We start from the raw sequence: 27,169 nt of genomic DNA on the forward strand, positions 1-27,169 counted from the left end.
CACATGCCATGCAATAAAACAAAAAAGCTGGAATGAACACCTGGCACATGCTGTATCCTACATGAACTTCCTAAGTCTGCCAACTGAAGGAAGCCAGGCACAGAGCACACACCCTAACTATGGGGGAGGGGAGGGGCAGTTTATAAAGACAAGTAAATTAGTTATTACCTAGGAGCTAGAGACAGGGATGGGAATTAAATCTAAACGGGGAAAAGACTCTCATCGGAGGAATTCCAATGTCTTTTAAAAGTGATTTGCAGCCCCTGGGCACAGTAAGAGACACTTGTAATCCCTGCACTCAGGAGGTTTAGGCAGGAGGATCACAAGTCAGAGGACAGCCAAGACTACAGAGCCAGTTCTGGGACAGCCTGAGGTAACACTGTCTCAAAAAGAAAAAAAAAGCTTGATTAACAATGACTGTCGTATTACTCTTTAGTTACTTTATAAATCATTGACTAGTACATTTGAAATGAGTGAATTTTATGAAAATATACCTTAAGATAATCATTACACTTATACAAAGACACTTCTATTACTTTAAGTGGTGTTAGGATAAGCCAAGCCCTGGTGAATAATCACATTCTGCCTAGTGAATACTACAGATAGTCCCATTAACAAAAGATCTGAGACAGTGTCTATTGTCACCAAATAAAACTATTTAGAACTAAATAGATATATGTATAGCTACCTAAATTATTTTGACACAAATATTTGAAGTAATATATATATATATACATATATATATATATATATATATATATATATATATATATAAACATTTCAATGTCTTTGTATTTATCCTGAGCACTATGGGAAAAGATGTTTTTGAATCAAGGTCTCTGATCTCACTGGGAGGTTCAGGATGGCTTTGCACTCCTGATCTTCCTGGCCCTGCCCCTCAAGTGCTGTGGTTACAGGCATGCGCCACCAATTCCAGCTCCCTGGGATCCTTTTTAAGACTTAAATACTTGAGAAGTAATTTTCTGGTGTTTTATTAATATACAATGTTTTTTTTTTTAATTTGTTTTTAAGTCAACTTTGGGAAATTAGTTTTTTCCAAGTTGTCCTCCTTATATAGGGACAATAAATAGCATGGTGACATCAAGTCCTGTGTATCAGTTTGTTTGCTGTTGCTGTGATAAGACACTGACCAAAACCCACTTGAAGAGGAAAAGGTTCATTTGGCTGGCACGTCCATGTCACAACCCATCACTGAGGGAGGCCAGTGCGGGAGCTGAAGCAGACACGTGGAGAAACACTGCTTACTGGCTTAATGCCTGTGACCTGCTCAGCCTGCTTTCTTATACCACTCAAGACGGCATGGCCAAGAGTGGCACTGCCCACAGTTGACTGGACCCTCCCACATCAATCAGTAGTCGTGAAAATGCCCTACAAAAACTCCCGTATGCCAATCTCATAGACACGATTACTCAATTGAGGCTCCCTCTTTACCACTGTCTCTAGTTTGTGTCAAGTTGACCAAAACTAACCAGCACACCCTGTACTCAATGAGTAAGTCTTCAGAGACATCACTTTAAAGTTTTAAAATATAGAATAACTGAGCCTGGATGATCACAAGCCAATGAGAGAAAAAGTCAATAATGCAACCGAGTGTAAGGCAATGGATAACTCACACTTATCAGCATCTTTCTGTGGTCTGAGGCCCCAGGTAGTTTAGCTCCCTTTCCCTTTTAACCTCATTTAATGACACTCTGGCTCCCCCTGTTTCATGGTCTTCAGTTGTCCTTCCTTCTCTCAGACATGCTAAGCTTATTCTTGGCTTCACTTTTACTGTTGCTCCTTCCGTTTGGGAGTGCCTTACATTCACATATCACCCTTCTTAGAGATGGCATGTCTTGACAGTAACTGTTAACTATCACTGTAGGTGGAAGTTTCTGTCCCGCCAGCAACTACCAAACAATTGACTCAGATTACTTATAAATGCTTGGTTGGTAGCTCAGGCTTATTACTGACTAGCTCTTACACTTAAATTAACCCATAATTCTTATCTATGTTTAGCCACATGACTTGGTACCTTTTCTCAGTCTGGCATTCTCATCTCGGTTCCTTTGCATCTGGCTGGCAACTCCCTGACTCTGCCCTCCTTTTTCCCATCATTATCAGTTTGGCTTTCCGGCCTAACTTCCTGCCCAGCTATCAGCCTGCCACCTTTTTATTAACAAATGAGAGAAACACATATTCACAGTGTACAGAAGGACCATCCCACTGTGTATCACCTTCATCCCTACAGGTGCTCTACCAACAATAAGGTCACTTTCTGATAATTACCTTATTTAACAAGTGTATGGTCTTTTTGGCCAGAAGGCAAGTTCTTCAAGAATGAAGTGCTTATTTCCTTCTGGTATCCCAAGCCCTCAGGTTCCAGAAGAACTCTCAGCACTACCCAGGGAATTACAAATGTGTGCATATGTCTATCTGCATCTATATATTTATGTCTGTATGTATATGTGTGAGTCTATATACATATACATGTGCATACATATATGTAAAATGAAAATTAAAATCTTAAATTATTCAACACAGACTTGTCTTCTACACAATAATAGATATACATAATAACTAATATTCCAATAATGAATTACTTAGAAGAACAAAATATTCATTTATAGATTTACTAATAATAGTGAAAGGTCTGGTATTTATTATCATCATAAAACATCATCATTTAATTATACTCTTATCCTCATCATTTATTTTTATCAGCTGCATTAGCCACTTTCTAAGTGGAGCATAGACAAATAAATAGCTTCCAGAGCTAGCTTTTGGTTTCAACTGAATTCATATCCCATCTTTCATCTGCCAGGACTCCTATTTCTCCTAGAAATCCAAGGTCCCAGAGGAAAAAAGGAAAAAAAAGGTGACTAATTGGCAGGTGATTTCCCTAAATAAAAGACAAGACTCAACTTGCCCATTTGAACAGAATCTGAATGCCCTTTTCCCCGAGCTTGTTTTGGTCTCCCCCCCTCCACCCCCTACCCCCCCCCCGTCCCCCAACCCCTACCCCCACCTCCCACCTCTGCTGTCTCCAGGGCACCTTCCACTCTGCATGGTCAGCCCACCTGCTGAGTTTCAGGTACCATCCTCCACTATGAAACAGGTAATAAAAAGATTGGAATAAGAGTCACAGAGTAAGAGAAAAAGTATTTTGATGTTATTGAAATAAGAAGAGCAGGATGATCCATGATAAAGGAATTAAAAAAAAAAAAAAACTCTACATTTTGGAGTTGGGTCATCCCAGGTCTAACAGCCATACAGAAGAATCCTTTCTAAAAACAAAGATTTCAGAAAGATCTTGCATGTCTCCCATCCCAATAGACCCCATCACCCTGCTTGTGGAGCATTTGCTTCTCTGTGGTCTGTTGATGGAGGGGTGGTTTTGACAGGTGACCCGTCATAAAACGCTTAGGGAGCTGAAGAGAGAACTTTCCCACTATTCTTGTGTTGCTCTGAGGCACTAATTATTCGCTCACTGGATAACAACAGAGTAATTTACAGGAAAAGACTTGGCCTGGATAGCTCAGATAATATGGTCAGATGTCTTCTAAGCCCTCTTCTTTCTAAGGAATGATTCACTGTAAAATACAACACCTCTGCTGACCTTTGGAAGGTCCTGTGCAGCCTCAGGACCAATCCAAGCAGAGCAAGCCATATGTTTGGTGTTATTAATGTATCTGTCCTAAAGAGTGAAATTTCACAGCCGTGACCCATGAAGGAAGCTGCTTCGACCCTTTATAACTGACAAAGCAGGAACTGGCTGTGCTTCTGGCTTTAGCCTGTCTGTGTTTTTAAACCCCTTCCACAGACAAACAACCCAAAGGGTGAATGAACTCTTGTATAATCTGGTTAGAGATAATCTGGTTTACTGATATTTTGAAGGAATGTTATGTAATGATTCTTTTCCTTCAATTCCAATCTAAAAATAAGTATTATTGGATCTATTCTGCAACTGATATCCAGCTACACACAGACTTAATTTTCCTCTAGTTTAAAAAAAATTTTTTTTGGCTTGTTCCACAGCCCTAGAATTGCTTCATGAGAGAGCAGCCCAAAGCTTTTTAAGAGAGTATTCAATTTCCACCTTCCTTCTTCCTAAACCAATACAGCCATAAAGGTGAATCAAACCAAAACCATGAAATTGCAAAAGAAAAAAACCTATAGAAAAATGAGACAGAAAAAAAGCTATATCACATTATTGTGGCTTTCACAGCATAAAGAATATAGCTACTAACAAACTTTATACCCTACTACAGACACACTTGCACATTTGTGTCCATTATCCTATTCACAATAGCTAGAGGATAAAATCAACCTATACATCTACCAAGAGATGAATGGATAAGAAATAATATGGCACATATATACAATGAAATATTACTAGGTTGTAAAAAAAAATTAAGTCACAAAATTTGCATAAATACATGGAACCAGAAAAACATATACTGAAAAAGGTAGATCAGGCCCAGAAAGATAAATACTGTTTTCTCTCATATGGCGATCCTACCTTCAAATCTTCTCTTTTATGTGTTAACTTGGAGTACAAGTGAAAGCCAGGAAGCTAGGGAGAGGCCTTTGGGAGGGTGCTTACAAGCCAGGAGATGGGAGATTAGAGGTAAAACTAAACCAGGGAAGTGGAATACTTGGCAGGAAAAGAGGGAGGTGGGAGTAGCGGGAAGATCACGAATGGAGCGAGGGTTAACGCAAAGGAGGGTGGATCAAAAACCATAGAGACATCCACTGTTTCACAACCAGCTAAAGGGTAATGATTGGAGCAACAGAAGAACGTCTGGGAAATGAGAAGCGACCGGTGGATGGATAATCCCAGGAGCCAACGAATTCAGTGGGGCTGAGGACAGGGCACAGGGAGAAGAGCAGCGTGGCGTGGGTTAGGCAAACCTAAGGATATATGAAAAAGCCTATAGAAACCTACTCATTAGTAAGCTAGTTTCAAAACACAAGATTTTTTTTTTTTTTTAGAAAGAGTTAAAATAGAACACCCTGACTGGATGGACAGTTGGCTCACAGACTGCATGGATTATTAAATAAAAGTTGCAGTTCAAGGCACGGGACGCCTCCCTACAAGTTACTGTCAGGGATGCCCCAGAGGTCTGAAAAACAGCCGGACTATTGTCACTGCCCTTGGTGATTATCATTTAATTATGCTCTTATCCTCACCACGCATGAGGATTTACGGGATGGTAAGAGCCTATTGATGAAAACAACACACACACGTGGCTGTCAGACACAGAGAAACCAACCAAAACATGATCAAGGAAGTTCCTCCCAGATGGCCAGCTTTCATAATGTGGGGAGATGTTACACAGGCTGGTGAGGAGAAAATACATCCACGGCCTTACCCGGAGCTGGACTCAGCGTGCTGCAAGACCAACCTGCCAGGCATGATGTGCCCAGTGGCCCAATAGCGAGCGACACAGCTGTTATGGGGTAAGTAATAACTTCCTGACTGGATTTCAGGTCTGCTCCACAAGGTGAAATTTCTTTGCTGGTATTGTGATCCTGGACAAAAGTCCATGGCTGGGAGGCAACTGGCCCTGAAAAGAACCCTCTACTGCTATTTCGCTAAATGGCTACACTGTTAAAGTACTTTCTAAATATTTATGTTTATGTGTTTGTACCCACAGATCCTGGCTGCTCTTAATTTCAGTCACAGAAGCTTCTTTTTTAGTGGGCAACAGTCAATGGGAAGATGCATGTCTGGTAAAGTGCTGAGAATAAGGGACTTGTATCAGTCCTAACCGGATAGCTACATTACCACCCCCACCCCTACATAAACATACACTCAGGGAGCATCTTGGAAGATGAGGTAGGAAGAACGTAAGAGTTGGAAGCTGGGGAGGTGCGCTATGAACGCTGTCTTCTAGACTGTGGCGGTTTGAATAAGAGTGGCCTCCATATATTAGGCTCAGATATTAGAATGCTTAGTCACCAGGAAGTGGCCCTATGTGAGAGGGATTAGAAGGATTAGGAGGTGTGGCCTTGCTGAAGGAAATGTGTCACTGGAGGTGGGCTTGGAGGTTTCAAAAGCTCCCACCAGACCAGGCACTTCTCTGGGCCCCGCTGCCTGAAGATTAGGGTGCAGAACTCTCGGCTACTTCTCCAGCATCAAGTATGCTTGCCTACTGCCATGCTCCTCACCATGATGATAATGGAATAACCTCTGAAACTGTGAGCAAGCCTCAGTTAAATGTTTCCTTTCTAAGAGTTGCCTTGGTCATGGTGTCTCTTCCCAGCAACAGAACAGTGACTAAGACACAGCCCTAGCAGAGCCATTGGACTCACGGACTCACAGCAGCTGCAGCTACCCACACAAGTCTTACAAAAGGTCAAGCCAGCCAAAATCCCAGCGTAGGTACCGCAGGGGTTATTAAGCAGTTATTGGTAGTTAGTAGTTGCTGAGGCAGGGACAATCTTTTCAGAGATGTGGCCACTGGTAGGGTTCCTGTGTTCCAGTGGACAGCCATGCATATATAGACAGTATTAACTGGATTTAGTGGGTAATTTAAGAGGGAGATAGGTGTGAAGTTTGGAAAAGGATGTGTTGAGAGACTATGAGGAATATAGATGTTGTAGGAGTGGGAAAATAAGGTAAATATGATCATGTTTCATTGTACACATGTATGAAATTCAAGAATAAAGAACAATTTTTAAAGAAAATAGCTCCCTGCCACCTACATTTAGTATAGATCCCAGCCCAAAAAGAAAAATGTCTAATATTTTCAGGTTAATATCACAAAAAAAAAATCTACTTTTCTCTCAGTATTGTGGTCATATGTGTTTCTTCCTCAGAAAATGCAAGTTTTTGTACCAGAATTCTTCAAAGAACATGAACAAGTTGGGCAAAATGTACATGAGTAAATACCCCTTTGATGAAGAGACTTTATCTTTCTCTCTCTCACTCTTTACTTCTTTTTTTCAAGACAGGGTTTGTTTGGTTTCTCTCTCTCTCTCTCTCTCTCTCTCTCTCTCTCTCTCTCTCTCTCTCTCTCTCTCTCTCTCTCTCTCAGACAGGGTTTCTCTGTGTAACAGTCCTGGCTGTCCTGGAACTCAGTTTATAGACCAGGCTAGCCTCTAACTTGCTGAGACCCACCTACCTCTGCCTCCCAAGTGCTGGGATTAAAAGCATGCACCACCACCACGTGGCCTCTGTCTCTCTAAAGTAACAAAAAGGTCGATAAGATGGCTCCTCGGTTCAGCAGGCAAAAGTGCCTGCCACCGAGCCTGAGGCTCTGATTTCGATGGCTGCGACCCACATGGTGAGAACCAACTTCCACTTGTCCTCTGCCTCCACACAAGCATCACAGTAGGCACCTGGGAGTGAGTGCACACATGTGCACACACACACCAAATACATATTTTGTTTTATTTAAGGAGGACAGATCCGAAGCTGTCCTCTGTCCTCCACATCCACCTGCACACCAGTGAACTGGTGTATACATGAGCATGTACACATACAAGCACACACACACAGAGAAAGGACTTTTACTGCCTTCAGTATATTTAAATAATCTATCATTCATAGGAAGCTCAATTATAAATATTCTTATACAAAATGCCGGAAGAACTCCTACCTTCCATTACATATGTGTAAAAGTTATCTATCTATTAAAGCCGTTCAACTTCTAATGCACATTTATTTCTTGAAAGTCACTAGATCACGTAATGATAGTGAAGACAACTCCGGAAGCACTTACTGGTTTAGCCGGACATCAAGAATGAAGGATGTTCCAAAGGCATCCACCTGGAAGCTTGCCTTGTCCACATGAGTCAGCTGCAATATCAAAAAGGTAAAACATATTTATAGTCGCTGTGGTGATTCGTTTGTACATGAGAATTTCTTGCAGTCACTCTGAAAGGCTCATAGTATCACAAACGAGAGAGCAATTCCACAGGAGGATAAATGACAGCGGAATAAAGCAAAATTGTGTGCCCTCCTGGGAGCCACGCCGCCACCAATCCAAAGGTAATCACCATCCAGCCGGGACAAAGGGCCTACTGTCCTGCTTTGTCTCGAGTCTTGGAACAATGCCTATCCAGCTCCACCTCAGTAGACTGGCTCCCCGTTCTCCGAGCCGCTCTTTTAAAGTTAAGCTTTGTACCTTCCAAAAGGAAACTGTACTTCATTCAAGAGTAAAATAATACAGCGAATACCATCTATTTACAAGGAAGACATTTAAACTACAATTAAAACTCCTTTTTTTATCAAACCTTTAATATATAATTTTAAAATAGCATGACAGATGTAATTTGTGAAACCTAATTTCAGAGAAGCTGCCATATATTTCTAAGCACAAACTTAAGCCTTTGTATGTACTAAGAATATCATCCCCCAAATGTTTCTGTGACAAAAACAGGCACTGTTTACTGTGCCATCCTATGAACGCTGACGGACAATCAGCAGCTTTATGAATGATCATGAGACTAAACTGGAAAGAAAGAAAACAGCCTATTCCATTTCACTGCCCAATACCAATAGTGGCTACCTCTAAACAACAGACTATGAATTCCCTGGTTTTTATTCTGTTTATGTTTGTGTATTCTTGAGGGTTTTTTTCATATGTACCTAATTTCTAAAGTAAGCATGTATAATTGCTATTATAAGGAGAAACAATGTGCATTATTTTAGAGCTATCCTCACCTCAGCCACCTTGTGCAGTAAATGAGGCTGACAGTGCTGCTGGTCCCCGAGAAGCTGCATCATGGGAAGGGACCTCAGAGGGGCCGCAAGCAGCCCTGGACTTCACATTCGGTACACTTGGGACTGGGTGGAAAGAGAGGGCCTGGCTAGCAATAACAAAGCTTTCTGGCGCTTTTCCCATGGAACAGTATTTGAAAGAACGTGGGCTGGAGACGCCTGCTCAGCAGTGGCTGTAACACCAGTCCCGCCCTAACCAGGAGGACGAAGTGCTCAGATACCCTTCAGCCTCTTCATGGACAAACCTAACTGCCTCACTCTGCTCAGCTAACTCCAACGCCCACCAAGCCCTGGTTTCCTCTTTCTTTACCAGGTCCTTGGAGTTGCCCCTTACTCTTAGCTCTACCGCTACCACATACCACAATCCCCTGATCTTCAAAGATCCTTGCTGAAAACCCAGTGTAAGCTGCACATTCTCTACTCTACCAAAGACCCCCCATCCAGTCCCCACATTTCAAGACGCTCCACAACTGCCTCCCCAGTGCCCTGGCACAGTGCTCTGGACTCCCAAGCACCTCCCTAGACCTTATCCATGCTGACTTCTTCCACCTACTCTTTAACTCAAAAGAACAACACTACCTATAACTTTTACTCACGACTTCTGCTGAGAGCTTTTCAAACCAGACTCTTGACCTGGGCAGTTTCCTGAAAACAACCCAATCTGAATCTCAAGATTCAGGTCAGCAGCTCTTCTAGAACCTGCCACACAGAGGCCCTAAGACAAGACCACAGACAGGTGGTTTACACAACAGAGATGTTCGTATTCACAGTGCTGGAGGGCAGATGTCCATGGACAAAGGCAGATTCAGTTTCTACAAGGCCCCTCTGGGGATTCACCATGTCCTCGCACAGTCTGTGTGCACTCTCGGGCACTTCCCCTTCTGAGGATATGAGTCCTCTTGGGTTAGGGACCCCCAGCCTGATAACCTCATTTGACCTTAGCCTCCTCTTTTAAAGCCCTGTCTTCGTGTACTATCACATGGGGTAAGGGTTCCAACACATGAACTTCCAGGGAGCACAATTCAGTCCACAACACTGCTCTCCCATCAAGTCTCCATCTCCCTCTCCTCACTGCAGGTCAGAGTGATATCAGAGACTCGGCACTGACCACAGCAGGAACTCACTCAGTATTTCCTGAGTGGCTGCTGGAGGCTGTTTTATTAATCACCTAGATGCCTAAGTGAACAATGATACAACTACAAATGCCCTGCTCACTGAAATGCAGGCTTCCCATTAGGCCTGCTCACTCTTAATACTATGTCGATAGACTGTTCTTTCTGTCTAAAAGCTCCCCGGGTTTCCTGAAGTTCAGACCATGTTTTGGGAACAGCATCAGGAAAGCCCTACTTACCAGAATTGATGTCTCAATTAAAATGAACCTTTCCTTCTTCCATTCTTCCTAGGTCCCTGTGTGACTATGACAGCTTTTATCTCAGTCTCCCCTGAATTAGAAATGCTAACACCATAAATCTGTGGTGAACAGGCCACATCGGGATGATGGCTCAAACCAAGGTAATGCTACTATTATTTTTAGCAAAGTGTTTACTGTTTTTTTTTAAGATTTATTTATTATATTATATATACATATACATATATATATATGTATAATATACACAGCATGTATGACTGCAGGCCAGAAGGGGCACCAGATCTCATTACAGATGGTTGTGAGCCACCATGTGGTTGCTGGGAATTGAACTCAGGACCTCTGGAAGAGCAGTCAGTGCCCTTAACCGCTGAACCATCTCTCCAGCCCCGTGTTTACTGTTTTTTAATTCTAATTCTTTTTTCCTTTTTATTTTTTTGGGGAAGGTTTTTTTGGGGGGAGGGTGTTTTAAGACAAGGTTTCTCTGTGTATCAACCCTGGCTGTCCTGGAACTCTGTAGACCAGGCTGGCTTCGAACTCAGAGATCCACCTATCTCTGCCTCCCGAGTGCTGGGATTAAAGGCACACGCCACCACCACCTGACTCTTTTTTCCTTTTTAATTAACATGTGATATTTGTATATCTGTATGAGGTATAATATGATATTTCAAAACATTTATAAAATCTTATCAGGGTGATTAGCATTTCCATCTCCTTACCATTCCTTGATGTTTGGAGCCTCTGAGCTCTTCTCTTCTCCGTTTTCAGAAACTGTGTAACGCTTACTGTGAACTATCATCACCCTCCAGCAACAGAACCGGAGCTCATGACTCCCTCCAGTGCATTTGGTGCCTGTTATGCAGCCTCCCACAGTCTCCTTTCACTCCTCTTCCCAGCCTCTAATAATTATTATTATTCCTCCTCCTCCTCTTCTAGACTAACATTTTAAACTGCCATATGTGAGAAACACAAGATAAAGTACTTGACTTTCTGTCTGGCTTACCTCAGTTAACATAATGTCCTCTAGTTCCATTCATTTTGCACAGAACAATTCAGTGATTTTTACACAATATTCTTCCTACAGTTCCTTTTTACTTCTGTTTTTTTTTTTTAATTTTACAGGCCTCAGTGGGGTTCCAAGGAGACACTTAAATTCAAAGAAAATACAAGGAAAGCTTATTTTAACTAAGGTTCAATTTTTTAAGTGTGTATTACTTAATACAATTCTAATGTGGGATGGTTTTCACAGACGATATTCAGAATGATCAATTGAACACACTTCCCCCTAAGCTCTACCAGCCTACTAGAGGAAGACAGAAAGTGACTTATTAATGAGATTAAAAATAAGTTTAGAAAATAAGTCCACTCTTTTAAGAGTTAATAAAATTAGGCAATGTGATCTTAGACCAGAATGGATGAGGGTCCTAAGGTGGTCTTAGAAGACCCTTCTGAGGTGTGACTCAGTGAGGCACCAGCAATGTCTAGAAGGCATTTATTAGAACACCAGGCCTGCACAAGTCCACATTCTTGTCCCAAGACTGTGAACACATTGCCTTAGACAGAAAGAGGGATCCTGCAAAGCAATGATTAAGGTGAAGACTTAAAGGGGGATTATCCTAGATCACATGGGTGGGTCCTGTCTGCTAACATCTGTCTTTAAAAGAGGGGGCAAAGAGGCCACAGAGAAGACGTGGGCATGGAAGTAGAGAACTGAGCCATCTGAGGTTGGCGGGATGACCAGGGAACACAAGCAGCCTCCAAAGGCTGAGCCAACAAGATAGCAGTGGCTGAAGGTACTTGCTGCCAAGCTTGTGACCTGAGTCTAATCCCTGGGACCCATGTGGCAGAAGGAGAAGTCAAGTTGTCCTCTGACCTCTGTGTACACGTAAAATGTTTTGGAAAAAAGGCCTCCTGAAGGAACACAGTACAGACAATCCTTTCCAATTATCTTTATAAGATCCCCCAGAACTATAAGACTGTATTTTTTTTTTTTATTGTTTTAAGACACTAAGTTTTGAGTAATGTAAGACAACCTCAATAGGGAACTGAGACAGAGTCCCTGGCACTTTTTCGAGCAGTTAGAAAAACAGCTCCAATAAGCTCATTGAACCAGTGTGAGGTGTCATTTTCCTGCACAGCTGGGCTAAAATCCAGGCACGCAGAGCAGAAGGACCGACACTTGTGACATCCCCAAAACTAAATTGTTCATGCAGGTCTTCAGGAATTATTAGTCTGTTTAGTGTTGCTATAACAAAACACATGACACTGGGCAATGGATAAAAATATAGGATTATGCTGTTCACAATTCTGATAGGTGAAAAGTCCAAACGGCCTGACACCTGAGTCCTCAAGAGGTTGAGCTGTAACACGTGGTGAAGAGGCAGAAAAGGAGCCTGCAACATTCAGAAGGGGCCAAAGGTATAGGATGGCCTCATTTTTTTAAAACTCCACCTTCGTGGGTCAGGCATGACGGCATACACATTTAAACCCAAACTCTTGGGACTAGGACACAAAGCCAGGTAGATCTCTTTGAGTTTGGGGCCAGCCTGGTCTACACAGCAAGTTCCAGGCCAGCCAGAGCTACATAGTGAGATCCTGTCTCAAAAACAAAACAAAACGCTCTCATGAAAACTAACTCAACCAGAGGAGGCCTACCTGAATCTGGCCCCTACCCCCAGCCCTATATTTCACAGGTCTCACCACCTCAGGACCGCCACTGTGGGGGCCATACTTCCACTCCCAACCTTTGAGAAACACAGCCAAACCACACGCAGCCACAGCACAAGCAAAGCAAACTTGCAGTAAGACAAGTGCAAGCATAATTTCCTGGCATTCTGTATGATGTTCTAGCATCGGGGAGCCGACTTCACATGTCTGGTATATAAGCCGTCCAGAGAGAAGAAACAGGCGCTTCCTTAGGTTCTGGACTCAACCTCCAGCATTCCCTCCCCACCAAAAAAAAGGAGAAGGAGGGGGGCAGGAGGAGGGGGAGGAGGGGGAAGAGAGAAAGAAGAAGACAAAAACAACAACCATGACAATTACTACATCTGAGGGATATTTGGAAATAAAATTTTATAAAAATGTACTTCTTCAAATCATTATGTAAGGGCTGGGCGATGGTGACACACACCTTTAATACCAGCACTCGGGAGACAGAGCCAGGTGGATCTCTGTAAGTTCGAGGCCAGCCTGGACTACAGAGTGAGATCCAGGACAGGCACCAAAACTACACAAAGAAACCCTGTCTTGAAAAAAACAAAAAAGGAAAAAAAATTATTATGTAAGAACAAATTCTGGTTTGGTTGGTTTTTTGTTTGTTTGTTTTTTGTTTTCTTTCTTGGGTGCCGCTGGGGATTGAACCAGGGCTTTGCATAAGCTAGGCAAGAATTCTACCACCTACATCCCCAGTACTTCATTTATTTTAAAAACTGTTAAACACTCCAGAGTTACAGAATAAAATTGAAAAGATTCTTAGAACTCAATAGGATACTTTTATTTTACAAACAGAAAAGATGAGGTGCGTATGGGTAAAAATCATTTCCAAGCGCACCAGCTGGTGGCAGGCCGGGCACCCAGCTCCCAGGAGGCCTCTCCACCATACGTCAGCTCCTTGCTGTCATTCTGTGGTTTGGATGGGTACCCAGGTTTTCATAATTTCTGGTGAGTGCTTATTATGATAGGAATATCTTTAGAGACATGAGAATGCTCTGAGATGTACGTTCTAGGGCCTACAGAAAGAAAACCAAACATGAAAAATAAGTTTGTACTTCTATTTTAGAACTCTGTTTACATTAGGAAAGTCCATGTTACCTCAGCTGACACACAAAACATGCTCTAAGACCAATCCAATTACAAGCCGAGAAACTGAAATTACAGTTAAAAACACAAGTTGGTTTCCACTTTCCAACGAGAAGTTGACACAGGTATGGCAGAATGTGGCTAACAATCCACAGAAGCAGCTGTGAGACAAAAGATGCAGAAGGAAATGCAACAATATTTTTTCAAGCTATCCAGATGGCAAGAAATCTTAATAAATCAGTGTAATTACATAAAACTAATTTTAATTTCTAATTTCATAAATGAATCACAGAATTGTGGGACCTATGGAACTTGACATGATCTCCAGATTGAGACCTGTTTATTATTCACAGAAACAGCCAAAACTGAACCGCAAAGTTAACACAATACCTCGTTCCCTACAAGTTCAGCTCCTTGGCAGCCTGTCCTTTTCTCTTGACACAGTCTGGAGTCAACAAACCAGAGCCAACCCACACATGCCAGAGGTTAAAAATTAATTTTCAAGACTGTCTTATTAGTAACTTAAAAAAAAAATAAACTGACACTAGAACATTCGTGAAAATCAGAACTTTGACAATAAAAAAAAAACAACAAAGGTTCTTAAGTTAACGTCAACCTGAAAACAAACCAATGACTAGTAATGGATTGGGAGGATTACCAACCAAATGGTATTATGCAACAAAATTGTAAAAATAATTCACATTATTAAAAGAAGAACTGAGGTATACAGCAGAACCTTTAGCTACTCTGGCTTCCTGAGTTCTGTGCCACTTGAGTGCCGACACAGAAGCGACTCCCGGAAGTCTAACATCCTCAGCTTAACAACAGACCACCAGCAGTAACCTTGCATGTATTAGCCCTGTTTTGACACCATAAACAACAGCCTCTTTCCCCCTCCTCAATACCCCATCGCCTCAAGCAAACTTTTGTCAGAGGACTGAGACTAAAACTCCGATTCACCAAGATGGCCATGCTTCACTGTTGCATTTGTGCGGCCACATGAGTAAGAGTAACCAGGCAGCTGAGACAGAAGACAACCATGTGAAGAACGGAGCTACAAGGCAGCAGTTACGAGAACATGCGAACACAACATACGTGAGAAATAAGAGACATGACTCCCATTTCTGTATTGATGACTCTGATAAATACAGCTCTGTTTTCTGTCTGGCCAACTCAATCATGCCGACAGTTTCCATAAACTCTGTCATACACTGCATCTAATTTACACAGCATCTTTAACCAACCTGTCCTTTTAATCCAGTCATCTGCATCACTATTACAAAACTCAAAACAGTGCCTGCCAGCAGGTCATTAGAGACCAGAGGAAACAAAGCAAACAACAGCAAAAACCATGCTCTTGAGAATGAACTCGAAAGAGCTGATCTGGGTTGAAATCTGAGGCTTTCATTTACAAGTGAATAAACTAGAACGGGTCTTTTAGAATCTCTGACCTAAAAGTGTTCATCTCTGAAAGAGCAGAAGCAATAATGCACACTCTGTGGACTTGTTACAAATCAGTGGGTCCATTCAGCCTTTAGAGTTTTGACCACAGTGAAGCCCTGGGGATACAAAAATGAGTGGGATGTAGTCCTCGCACCCTCCACCCCCAAAAAACTCAGTCAAAAGCTACCAAATGACTACAAAATATGTCTATGTGCCATAATCATATGAGCTACAACACCATTCCACCATCTGCATGCTACCCTGGGATGACATGGTGATTTTCAGACTGAAAAAGCAGGTTAAATACACCACTTAAAGGATTGATAAAGGCACAAAAATCAGGTACAGTCAGCACAAGGAAATCATGAGAAATGCTAGAACACAGTCAGAGAGCATGGTCGTGGGAGGTCAGGCCTAAACTGTGGGCATGGAGAAACATCTCAACACTGGCCACATAAAATCACTAAAGCCTGTGCTGTGGACTCTGAGGTTCTGGTTCATTTGGTCTATAGTAAAATAGGATGACTACATTTTTAACAGTGGTACCATGTGAGTGTAAGGTGTGGCCAGATCAAAAGTCACCATTCTAAACTCATCTAAGAAATACAGTTTATCCCAAGAGCACTAAGAAATGGATGTGAAGGTCTTTGCGGTAACAGATATTCAATATACAGAATTCCCCATCCCTTCCCTTTGCTATTTATGAACAACAATAACACAAGTTTACCTTTGAAAACTGATGGTCCACATCTACTTACTGATTTACTAAATTGTGTTCTTGACAGAGTTTCACTATCTATCCCTAACTGACTTTGTACTTGCTATATGGCCCAGGGTGGCTTCAAATGCACAGCTTCAAATATCCCAGTTTTAACCTTCATGCTGAGATACAAGATTACATCATAGTCTACTCTACCAAGTATTTCTTACAAGTAATATAACATAATATAAAATATATGGCCCTCTCAAAATTTTCTACCTAAACTTTGCTGAGTTCAACCAAAATAACAGAAGTCTTAAAGTTTTTATTTAAGGAAGAGAAGGAAAAGGGAAGTAGAAACCTGGGCACATTGTGGAGTCACATGGGAAACTCTTTGATAAATAACATGGAGATTCAATTCTTTGCCATTTTATTTAAAAAAAAAGAAGAACCAACACCAAGTTTACTGAATATCTCCTTTGGGGTAGACAATCTGCCCAGGTCCTTGTAGAGATGTTTCTCCACCACTCAGCTCCCTTTCCTCTGTTTTGCAGATTACTCCCTCCTCCTCGCTTTCCAAGTCAAACTTCGGTTCTCGTTGACTCTACTGAATGTGGATTTTTTAACAAGTGATATAAACATCACCCACTGCTCTTATTTTGGGGTTTTCTATTGAAGGACAAAGGTTATGTTGTATAGATGTCGAAGGAGATGACTTCTTCAGAGACATTCCCTGCATCAGCCTTACTGGGTTCCCCGGAGTTCTGAGAGCACTGAGAGCCCTGGACTCTGATTTCCTGGATCCTGGGGTCCTTTTCTCCAGTGGCCCCCTGTTCCAACAAGCAGGAAGACAGACTGTGCCGACCCTGGCACCAGCTCCCATTTCTCATCTCTCCATTCAGGAAGCCAGGCAGCCTCATTACCTATTTATGCCTCAGCTATCTTCTGAGAAATCATTCTCTCAATCATCTCAGCCATTAGCTGCCCATTACTAGACCTTTAATTCCAGGCCTGAACAAGAAAATGCTTACTCACATAATTCCGAAGGTCAAAGAAGACGTTTGAGATACTTAGTAACCTAGGAACAACACTGGGCTGTAATTAAACAGGAGCATAAGGAGCCCCAAGAAAATCAGCAGACAAAATCCCTCAGGTGCGGCACTGGGGACCTGATGCTCTTCAGGGCAGGAGAGACCTGGAGATGAGATGAGAGCTCTTCCCAGCCCACAGCGGGCTTGACATGTGATTGAAAATGGAGTCAGGCAAACTTCCTACCTTCCACCTTCTTCTCACATGCGAGGACTGGAAACAGCCATAATTACAGTGTTGTGAGAAAACCGTAAAAGGTTGAGTTGCGGTGAAAAGACTTGCGGTGGAGAATAATGCAAGTCGGGAATGCTAAATAAAGACAGGGAAAAAACCAGAGGAAGAAAGATGAGTGAGCAGTTAAGCTTCCACACTCTAAAATGAATAATGAGCCCCGAAGTCAACAATTCCAAAAGCAAACTGATAAAGAAGAGCTGCATCTGCCAGCTAGGTCACAATCTGCCCTGGAGGCAACACCAGAAACGGGCCGGCTCCACGGAGTAGAGCTAAGAGTGGTGAGTTCTTCACAGCGAGGTTTATTCCTGCCACTCGACTCTGTCTTTTTCTTTGATTGCATGATTTCATCTTGCTTACAGGTACTAGAGGTGCCTGAGCATTAGGATGACTTATGCCGAGGGGCTGCCTCCAGTGTGTGGGGACAGAAAACTTGGGAGCATCACTGAATAAAACCTCATGGCAAGTGGTGGGCATCCACCATTTCTACTGCACCTTTTTAGGAGACAAATCCCCGCGCGGGGTTAGCCTTTGCTCACTCTTCTCCGGCTAGAAAATAAAACTACATAACTCTGGAGGACTTTTTGCACATGCCCATACACATATGCATGCACACACACACACACACATACACACACACACACACACACACACACACACACACACACACACACACACACACTCACCTTTAAAAGAACCAGATTCCTTCTTTACTACATATCCCAACTGTCCAAAAAGTTTCCTTGAATGTGGTCAAGAAATAATCCAAGAATAATTTAAAAGAGCAAAATTTGTCCTGGGGAAGAAGAGTCAACATGGTGGTCTGTCATGATCTACAGCAACAATGATATTACTGGAGTATTTTCATCTGTAACCCTCCAGCAACCACCAAAAGCTGTCTTCCCTGTGGTATGACATGACAGAGCTCTAGAAACAAGGGCCACTGCAAAGACATCCGAATTTTTACCTCCCAGGTGGTGGGATGAAGAAGGCACAATAGTCATCTCAATTACCCAATTACCACAGTAACGGAAGAAGAGAATGAAAACCGTGTGGACGTGTGTATGTGCATGTGTGTATGTGCATGCATATATACACATGTGTATGTGTAAGAGTGATGGGAGAGAGACATCAGAATATCAGCCATCTATGACAAAAAAAAATGCCTTAAAAGCATGGATTTATTGAACACAGCCACAGGCAGAACATAGCAAGGAACTAAAACAGTAAGTATAACATAAATTTAGTCCTAAAATATAATTGATTGGTTTCCACATACTACCAGCTGGCGTCTCCAAACTGCTTGAAGAGTAACCCTTTCCATTAAATTAAAGGGAAAACGAAGAATCTCTCTACCATATATGTTTAAAGTAAAACATAAATGTTAATTTAAAAAACTTAGTTTACTTATATCTGGTGAATAGTACTTTCAGAGACTCTATCTACCTTTAAAAATATTAATGAAGCCAGGCATGGTGGTATATACCCCAAACCTCAGCACATAGGAGGTAAGAAAATGACATAGGTTTGATGTGAGCTTGAATTATATCAGTTCTACGATAGCCTGGACTATAGTGAACCCTGTCTCAAAACAAACAAACAAATACAAAAACCTACGTGGAAAAAGTTCCAATGAATAAAAGTTCACAGACATGGTGTCAAAAGTCTAAGGGACAGCAAAATAATGAAATTATTCAGTTGTATAATAGACAAAGAAAAAAACTCTAGAAACTAATTTTATTCACACTTCTATTATTTACTGAAGAAAGTCACTCATGGCTTCTACCACAGAAAGAGCAATCTGGTCACTTAACCCTAAGCACTAAACCTTTTCCCTGGAAAAGTAGAATGCATTTTAAAAATACACCAGATGGTGGTGGTGCACACCTTTAATCCCAGAACTTGGGAGACAGAAGCAAGTGAATCTCTGAGTTCAAGACCAGCCTGGTCTACAGAGCAAGTTCCAGGACAGCCAGGACTACACAGAAAAACTCTGTCTCAAAAAAAACAAAAAATAAAAATACGCTGAGTCTCAATTCTCTCTTGAAATAGAAACACTAAGAGATACTGTTTTATGAGACACAAGAAAATTCTACAAATCAATTTATATCTCACAATGCTAGTATGTACATACATACATGTGTGAACATACATAAAAATTAGGGCAAGAAAAGTATGTAGCCAACTACATACCTAAATTTGGAAGGAGCAAATTCTGTAACTTGCTGAGCCCACCTAGAAAGAGCTGTAAATAAAAGGAATAACTAGTATTCTGAATAATGAAAGATATGAGCCTTCCTAGGGGCTTCTAGGACGTGCTCACAGTACCTACTGCTAGGTAGTCAGAACCACAGGCCAACATCCTGTTAGCTCTGAAAGACATCCTTCTCCAAGGGCACAAAGCCCATAATCCTCAAGATTTGTCATTAACATCACGACCTCATGCCTGAACACAAAAAGGGAAGGACACTGTTAGCCGGACCATGCTTTGCTTCTGGCATGAAACCAACCGGTAACAGAAACAATTTCATGTCAAAGGTTGGTAGAATGTGGGCACCATAGTGTCAGAGACAGAAAGGAAAACCAAATAAAATAATTGGGAGCCAGGGCCTGATTAGGGCAGGATGGCAGAACCGCTGAGCCCAGAGCTGGACCGGAGCCATTTTCTCTGTCTGCTCAGACACTGAACCTTAACAAAACTGCATATACAACAGGGCCTGAGATGCTGTTTGTTGTCTTTCCCCGGTGAGATCTGGGTCTCCGTGTGTTTAGTGCTTCGATACAAAGTTGAGTAAACCATGATCCCTAGTTCTTGCCTCTACTAGGGGGCCAATTAGAATAATTTTATGAGGACTCCATGCTTGTGACATACTGAGTTAAAAAAGGGAGTCCTACAGGAATTTTGATTCTTTTTTCAAAGGAAAAAGCCAGGTTGGGTTTTATGATAGTTTACTTCTTGTTGCTCTAAGCAAATGAACACTTTAAAGTACCACAGAGGTCACGTTTCATTTAATATATTAAATCATCCCTAAGGAGCACTTATTCACTTCTCAAAGTCATGTAGGTAGTCTCTCCGTACCTCCCCCACTGAGTTTCTCAGAAATTGCCTCCTGGCAAAGTCTCCTGAGCCAAGCATTCTCCAGACCAGCATCCTCAGCAAACTGCCACTACACCACCTCTGTCCTGCTCTGACCTTCCTGGAATGTCCGCCATCTTCCCCACAGCCAGCAAGCCTGGATGCAAGGTGTGCCAAGGACTCCATGAACACGACAGTGGACTCCGAGGAAGACAAGGTCCTGCCCACGGACCTCTTCTGTCTGAAAAGGCATGTTTCTGTTATGCAAGGCAGTAATATAAAAATGTTTGGCCCCAAAGAGCTTTCCTGCTGTACAATAACTGAGAAAAGTTACATTGGAACAGTGGTTAGAATTCCAGATTCTAGAGCCACATTTCCTTCTTAAACCCCAGCTCTATCCCTTCCTATAATGAGTGATCCTGGGTAAGTTATTGAAGCTTCCATGCCTCGGGCTTTGAATTTATTAAGTTGCAACCCCTGGGACGCTGTGAAGACTGAAGAGTTTAGGGACAAAGATGAATGGCATGTTAGTCTGCCGTGTAAGCAGTAAGAGACTAAGCATATGTGAACAAAATTTCTTCTGGGGTCAGGGGTCAGACTATTTTTGCTTCCCTTGTTGCTTCTAGCTGCTAATCCCTCTCACCCCAATCTGAGAGGTCCATCTCATTCAGCTGCACTACCTTCCACTCTCAACACAGCACCAAGCGCCTCTGTGCCCCAAGTGCTTGGCAGCCTGCGTGGCACAGAGTACTTGCTCACTTAAAATTTCAACTCTGACAACTGTTATAGGATGATGATGACTTGAAGAAAAGTTGACTTATAAACAGTAATTAGCCAAAAAGGGTGAAGTACTTCTCAGGACTATAGTAAATGTTGCTTTCATAAAAACTACCTTATTGGTTTGTTACTTATAAGCAATACCATTGTCATAGAGAGTATAGTCCTTATCGGCATATGCATGCTACTCACTGCGATTGCAAATTTCTTTAGTCCCATATTGTTTGCTATTGAGTTCAGAAGTGACTCCACTGTAATAAGCATTATCTACAGGACCGGGGAGGAGGGTGGAATGCAGAGTCTTAGGGAGCCTCAAAGAGCTATGTGATTCATTCTTCAATTGTGAAAACTGATTGATGAGTCTGTTTTATAAAGGGTTTTTTTTTTTAATCTGTTTGTTCATTTTTGTGGTGGTAGGGATTGAATGCTGGGACTTGTACAGCCTGGGCACACACTCGCCCATGAAGCTACGGCCCTATTTAAGCTTTTCAGATAGTTTCTCAACTCCTATTGCAGTCTGTTCCAATGCTGAATCATCTTGCTTTCCCCCTTAGACAGCTAATAAAAGTGTCTTAATGCAATTTATGTCTACTTCCTCCCTTTGTGAAACAGAATATGTTCAAAGGTGAGTTAGAAGCATCCTTCTCATCTTTTATGCACAGTAAAAAGTATATGCTACTTAGCAAGCTCTTACAGCAAGTTAGCACTGAAATATCTACAAACACAAAAGGGTAAGCTTATTTCCATGCACGTATTAACCATGAAATGTAAGTATTTAACAGCACAAAAATAATATGGCTACACAGAGAAGAACCCAGATGTGTTATGTTGTGAAACTGGGGGACACGTAGGGGACTGGATCACATCCAGAGACCCTAGTGAACATCTACTTGGTCTTTCTTGGTGAGATTATCCAGTATTCTAAGATTATAGGGATGACACTAAAAATAGCTCTAAAGGTAAGAATTATTCCAAACACCACTACCACCCGCCAGCCACAGATAAGGATAATCACAAATACCATCCCCTAGTAAGACTTTCCTGTTAGCCGTGGTGGCACACACCTATATTTACAAGAGTCAGCAGGTAGAAGCAGGAGAATCAGCAAAGGTTGAGTCCAGCCTGGGCTCTGAGAGCCAGGCCAACCAAGGCTAAATATCAAGGGCCTATCACAAAATAAAACAGACATTTTCCCATCCCACCTTCTGTGTGTGGTGGTGGGGGGTAGTGATAGTCTGTTTCTTGCTTATTTATTTGTTTGTTTTTGAGATAGAGTCTCACTCTTTAGTTCTGACCCAGAACTCTCCATGTAGATCAGGCTGGCCTTGAACTCACAGAGATCTGCTCGTCTTGGCCTCCTGAGGACTAGGATTAAAGACTGTGCCACCATGCCTGGCAAGCACCACCTTCTTGAGAGTAGCCATCTTGCTACTGACAGACACATTTAAGCCTTAGAGTCCTCCTACGGGAATGCTCCTCTTGGATGCCTGTCTGGTTCATTTCCCACCGTCCAGGATCTTCTCGGAGGCCTCGTGGACCACCTACTAACAATTACAACATGAGGGCTGAGCACTACTGCAATGACAGAGTGCTGGCCTAACACGCTCAAGTCCGAAATTCAGTCTCCAACACTGAAAAAGAAATACTAGGCACACTTGTGCCTTCATGCTCCTCTGCCATCCCAACACTATAAACCCCACTGCCCTGCTGTTCTCTTTCCCATAGGATCGCCTGTCAGAGAAAACACCTGCTAAAATATGGACCTCAAATAAAGACAAAAGCAGTCACCGACATAATCCAAGGGCCTGGAACAGTTCCTGCCATATAGTTCATCCTCAGTAAGTATCAATGAAGTGAATTAAATGGATGTCAGTTCACATACAAACTCCTAAAAAGTAATTATCACACACATGCACACGGACATATGCACACACATGTACGTATGTTATTGTGGAATAACAGAGAATCAATGGCACGTGGCTATGGTCCCAGTACTCAGTAAGCTGAGACAGAGGAGTTGTAGGAAGTTTGAGGACAGCCTGGGTGATAAAACAAGCACTAGGCTAGCCAAGGAAACACAGCAAGATCTTGTCAGAGAAAAAGGAAAATTTTAATTGTAGACCACAGAGATGTCAAGTCAAAACTTTGTACAAAAGGAACACGACTCAAGTCTATTCCATACTTTCCAGTCTCCTCCGTTCTCATGGTTTGCAAGGATAGAAGGACAAAGACAAAGCAGGGATCTGCACTTGTAGTGACACTAGACTGCAGAGAGCAGGGACAATGAGGTGGGGTTAATGGCTGAGGCGTTACTGGCACGCCCAACTGCACGGGGATAGAAGTGCAAAGAAAGCAAGTCATGTCTCTCTGCAAGGGAAGTGTGAGGCCCAAGCCTGACCCAAAGGCCTCACAGAGAGGAAACATTCCATCACACGCACACGCACGCACGCACACACACACACACACACACACACACACACACACACACACACACACACCAGTACCAGGAGCAGCAACAATACTAGGCACACTTGGAACTTTCCTCCTGATGAACATATGATGCTAAAGGAAAAGCATACGGGCTTTTTCTAACCTAATTATTTCTTAAGGGAAATAATACAAACAATTAACTCGGGAATAACAGATTTTGGAAAGAGTGTTTGTTGAAAACTGTTAGAAATCTGGGAACACATGGCTGATTGATTAAGTGTTGAAATATTTATTAAATATGAGAATCCACTGCAAAGAAATGGAACTGGTCCAGCTAAGCTGAAGGCTTCATCCAACACTAGCCCAGAGTCCTGTCGATCAGAACCTGAGCTGAGAAATGAAGATCACCCACAAACGCTGCTGTGACAAAAACCGGGGAGCCCCACCCCCTAAAGAGGAAAAAATAACACACTGAAAATGACTACAAGCTTGCTAAAAGCTATATTTTTTAAAAAAGATGAAATTATACATTTAAAAGGGGAAATTTTATGGTACAGGAACACAAGCAAAGTTATTAATTAGAATAAATGAATAAATAACTGAAAGAAAACTTCAGGGACTGGAGCAGTGTGCAGCAGCAGGGCCCAGGGCCCCCCCACCACACCCCCACCATAAAATCACCATAACGTATCATGGCCAGGGGTTTCAGGAAATGTGAAATAGAATGTGGAAAAACAAAAAGCGTCCTATCACATGTAGCAAGGTAATTGTTTTACAACATACATTCTGCTCTGTGACATGCTCATATTTCCATGTGTGCACACGCAATCTTTCACGCAGATATTCATAGCATTGCTACTCATAATGAAAGACTTTAATTAATAGAAATGTTTACCAAGATGATGAATAAATAATTGGATATTACTCAGCAATAAGAAGGAATGAAGTACACAGGCTATAACACGGATCAGTGCTGAAAACGTCATGCTAAGGGAAAGCAGTGAAGATTATTTGAAGCATCTAGAATAGGCAAATCTACAGAAACAAAAAGCTGTCTTTTAAAAAGGGGCCAGTGAGCCAGCTCGGTGGGAAAGGTGCTTGCCACCAAGGTTGACGACCTGAGTCTGATCCTCCGGACCCACATGATGGAAGAAGAGAGCTGATCCTCTGACCTCCACAGGTACCATGGTACACATGTGCCTACACAACTCTAAATAAACAGAATGCAAATATATATATATATGAATTCCTCTGTTTCTGAGATTATCAAAGGTTACTTGAAGTCATAAAGATGGCTACGGAGTTTAGTTCTTCAGAATGATGCTTGAACTGCTGCATCCTTTAATATGATATAGTCTCTGTACAACTCCTGAATGTCTCTTACACTTGAACCTTATTTTCAGATCCTCCATTCACACTACACTATAAACACATGAAACTATTTAGACTAAAGTATTGTCCTCTATGGTTTCTTTTCCAGAATTAAATTAGTATGTGCAGCTCTTTAAGAAACATGGAGATCTCCTGGTGTACCATGTGGGTAAACACCTCATATATTTAAAAATATTAAAACATCTTATATTAATATATATCTTCAATATTAAAGTAAGTTAGGCCAGAATGTGTTCATACCTGTAATCCTGGGATGTGAGGGGTAGAGACAAGGACAAGAAACTTGAGAGAGTTCAAGACTAGTCTGAGCTACATGGCGAGATCCCCAAAAATAAAAGGGAGATGCAGAGATAGAGTGATGGCTCAGAAAGTCAAGGTGCTTGCCCCCAAGCCTGGTGACCCCTGTTCTATCCCTGAGATGAACATAATGGAAGAAGAGAACTGACCCCCACAAGTTTTCCTCTGACCTCTACACATTCACGTTTGTACACACATGCATACACACGTATCAATTAATTAATTAAATGTTCTTTAAAAGTCTACTCCATAGTTAATAAAGAGTTAATTTATGTATATTACTAAATTTCATAATATGTCTGCATCTTATACATATTTGAACTACTTAATTGCATATAATTAATGTTAAAGCATATAACTAATTAGTATTAAATAACACATTTTCATAAAACAAAGAGAGATTAGAAAAAGTTAAAACAAAATATTAAAACAGGAATTATCAGAGACTTAGCTCCAAGGAAAAAATTAAGTATGGCCTTAGTTTATAATTGCAGTTAAAAACTAAAGAATAACTAACTACTCGGGGAAATTTTTACCTGAATATGTCACATAAACTCAAATCTATCAAAAATGCTATATGGCACTCTTGCAAAAGACGCACATCATTGTCTCAAAGAAAACTCTGCTCCTGGAGCAAATGACAAAGTCTGGTGAATAAATGCAGCCACAAAGGTTAAATAGCTTGGATTTATTTTCGCTAGGAGAGACAGGGCTATAAACGGACAGGAGTGATTGTGTCATGGTGGTTAAAGTGTCCATGAGACAGCAAGACAGCTTTCTGTGGTGGAGTGTCAGTGGACTCACGATAGTCCAAGTCCCTGCTACCCCCTCTCTCTCCTGCCCCCTCGGCGCCACGGCTCTAACTTTTCTCGTAAGCTCTGCCTTGGGGCCCAGGCAAGAAGAACTCTGATTTCGGTGCACAGGGCTACTGTGCAGGTACTCCGGAGAACCAGGGCATACTGCATCCAGTGGCTGTGCTGGGACGGCAAGAATACTTGTGGGGGAGGAAGGAAAAAGGGTAGAGAGTAGGCATAAATATGGGAGGAGGGACACGCTCCTCTCTGACGCTTCCTGACTAAAAATTGGAATATCTACTGGAAAGAATGTATAACTGTGGGAAATAGCTCAAAGCCATATCAGACAGTAACATAAATAGTCACTTAATTTTTTCTTCATATCTTTGAGACAGAAAATTAGGATAAAAACTGACTAAAAATATTTACTGAGCACCTACTGTGGGTCAGGTACCGTGCTGAGCAGCAGATAGACAATGGTAACTATAAATGACCAAGTGTGAGATCAAGACTACAGACCGTCTCACAGAAACAACTTCACACAGGTATCAGTGTCTGGGTCCCCTCCACAGCACATACATACGTACATACAATTCTACGCCACACCCGAGGCAAGTTTGACTCTGAGTAACCTGTAATAGGCCTCGTTGTTCTTTACACTGAATATGCATCCTACAGCAGCATGGTACAGGGTCACTATCCTGCAGCAATGGATCCCTGTTCTTGTCTAAGACCTTCAAAGCATCATGCTCAGCCAGGACAGTGTGGGGACTGAGCACGTGAAGCTGGAAGCCAGGAAAGTAAGAGCAACGAGAATCAGGACAATGGTATCAGGAAGAAGAGTTTCAGCACTGAGGAACAGAATGGATGCTTTGATACACACACAATGAAGAAAATGAATGAGAACCAACTTAAGTGGAATCTAAGATAAAAGCACCTGGGGGGGAGGGGGCGTCACACAAGATACTGTTGATCAATATTAGTGAAGTCCAGTGTTGAATGGCACCAACACTGAATACAAGCAACCTTCCAGAGGCCTATGTTT

At 42.0% G+C, this 27,169-nt stretch overlaps 1 protein-coding gene across 15 annotated transcripts in view; it reads right to left on the reverse strand.

Annotated features, from left to right (window-relative positions):
- The window catches only part of Adam22 (ADAM metallopeptidase domain 22), a 219,605-nt gene that overhangs the window by 181,783 nt on the left and 10,653 nt on the right, over positions 1-27,169 (reverse strand). For all 15 annotated transcript variants that reach the window (XR_003733698.2, XM_028862267.2, XM_028862324.2 and 12 more), the window contains exon 3: positions 7,731-7,807. Coding sequence is in view for 14 of the 15 variants with exons in the window: in XM_028862267.2 (XP_028718100.1) it covers positions 7,731-7,807 (77 nt within the window). In the remaining variant the exon portion in view is untranslated. The remainder of the gene's footprint in view (positions 1-7,730; positions 7,808-27,169) is intronic.

This window comes from Peromyscus leucopus, chromosome 3 (assembly GCF_004664715.2).
Source record: "Peromyscus leucopus breed LL Stock chromosome 3, UCI_PerLeu_2.1, whole genome shotgun sequence".
Lineage (NCBI taxonomy): Eukaryota > Metazoa > Chordata > Mammalia > Rodentia > Cricetidae > Peromyscus > Peromyscus leucopus.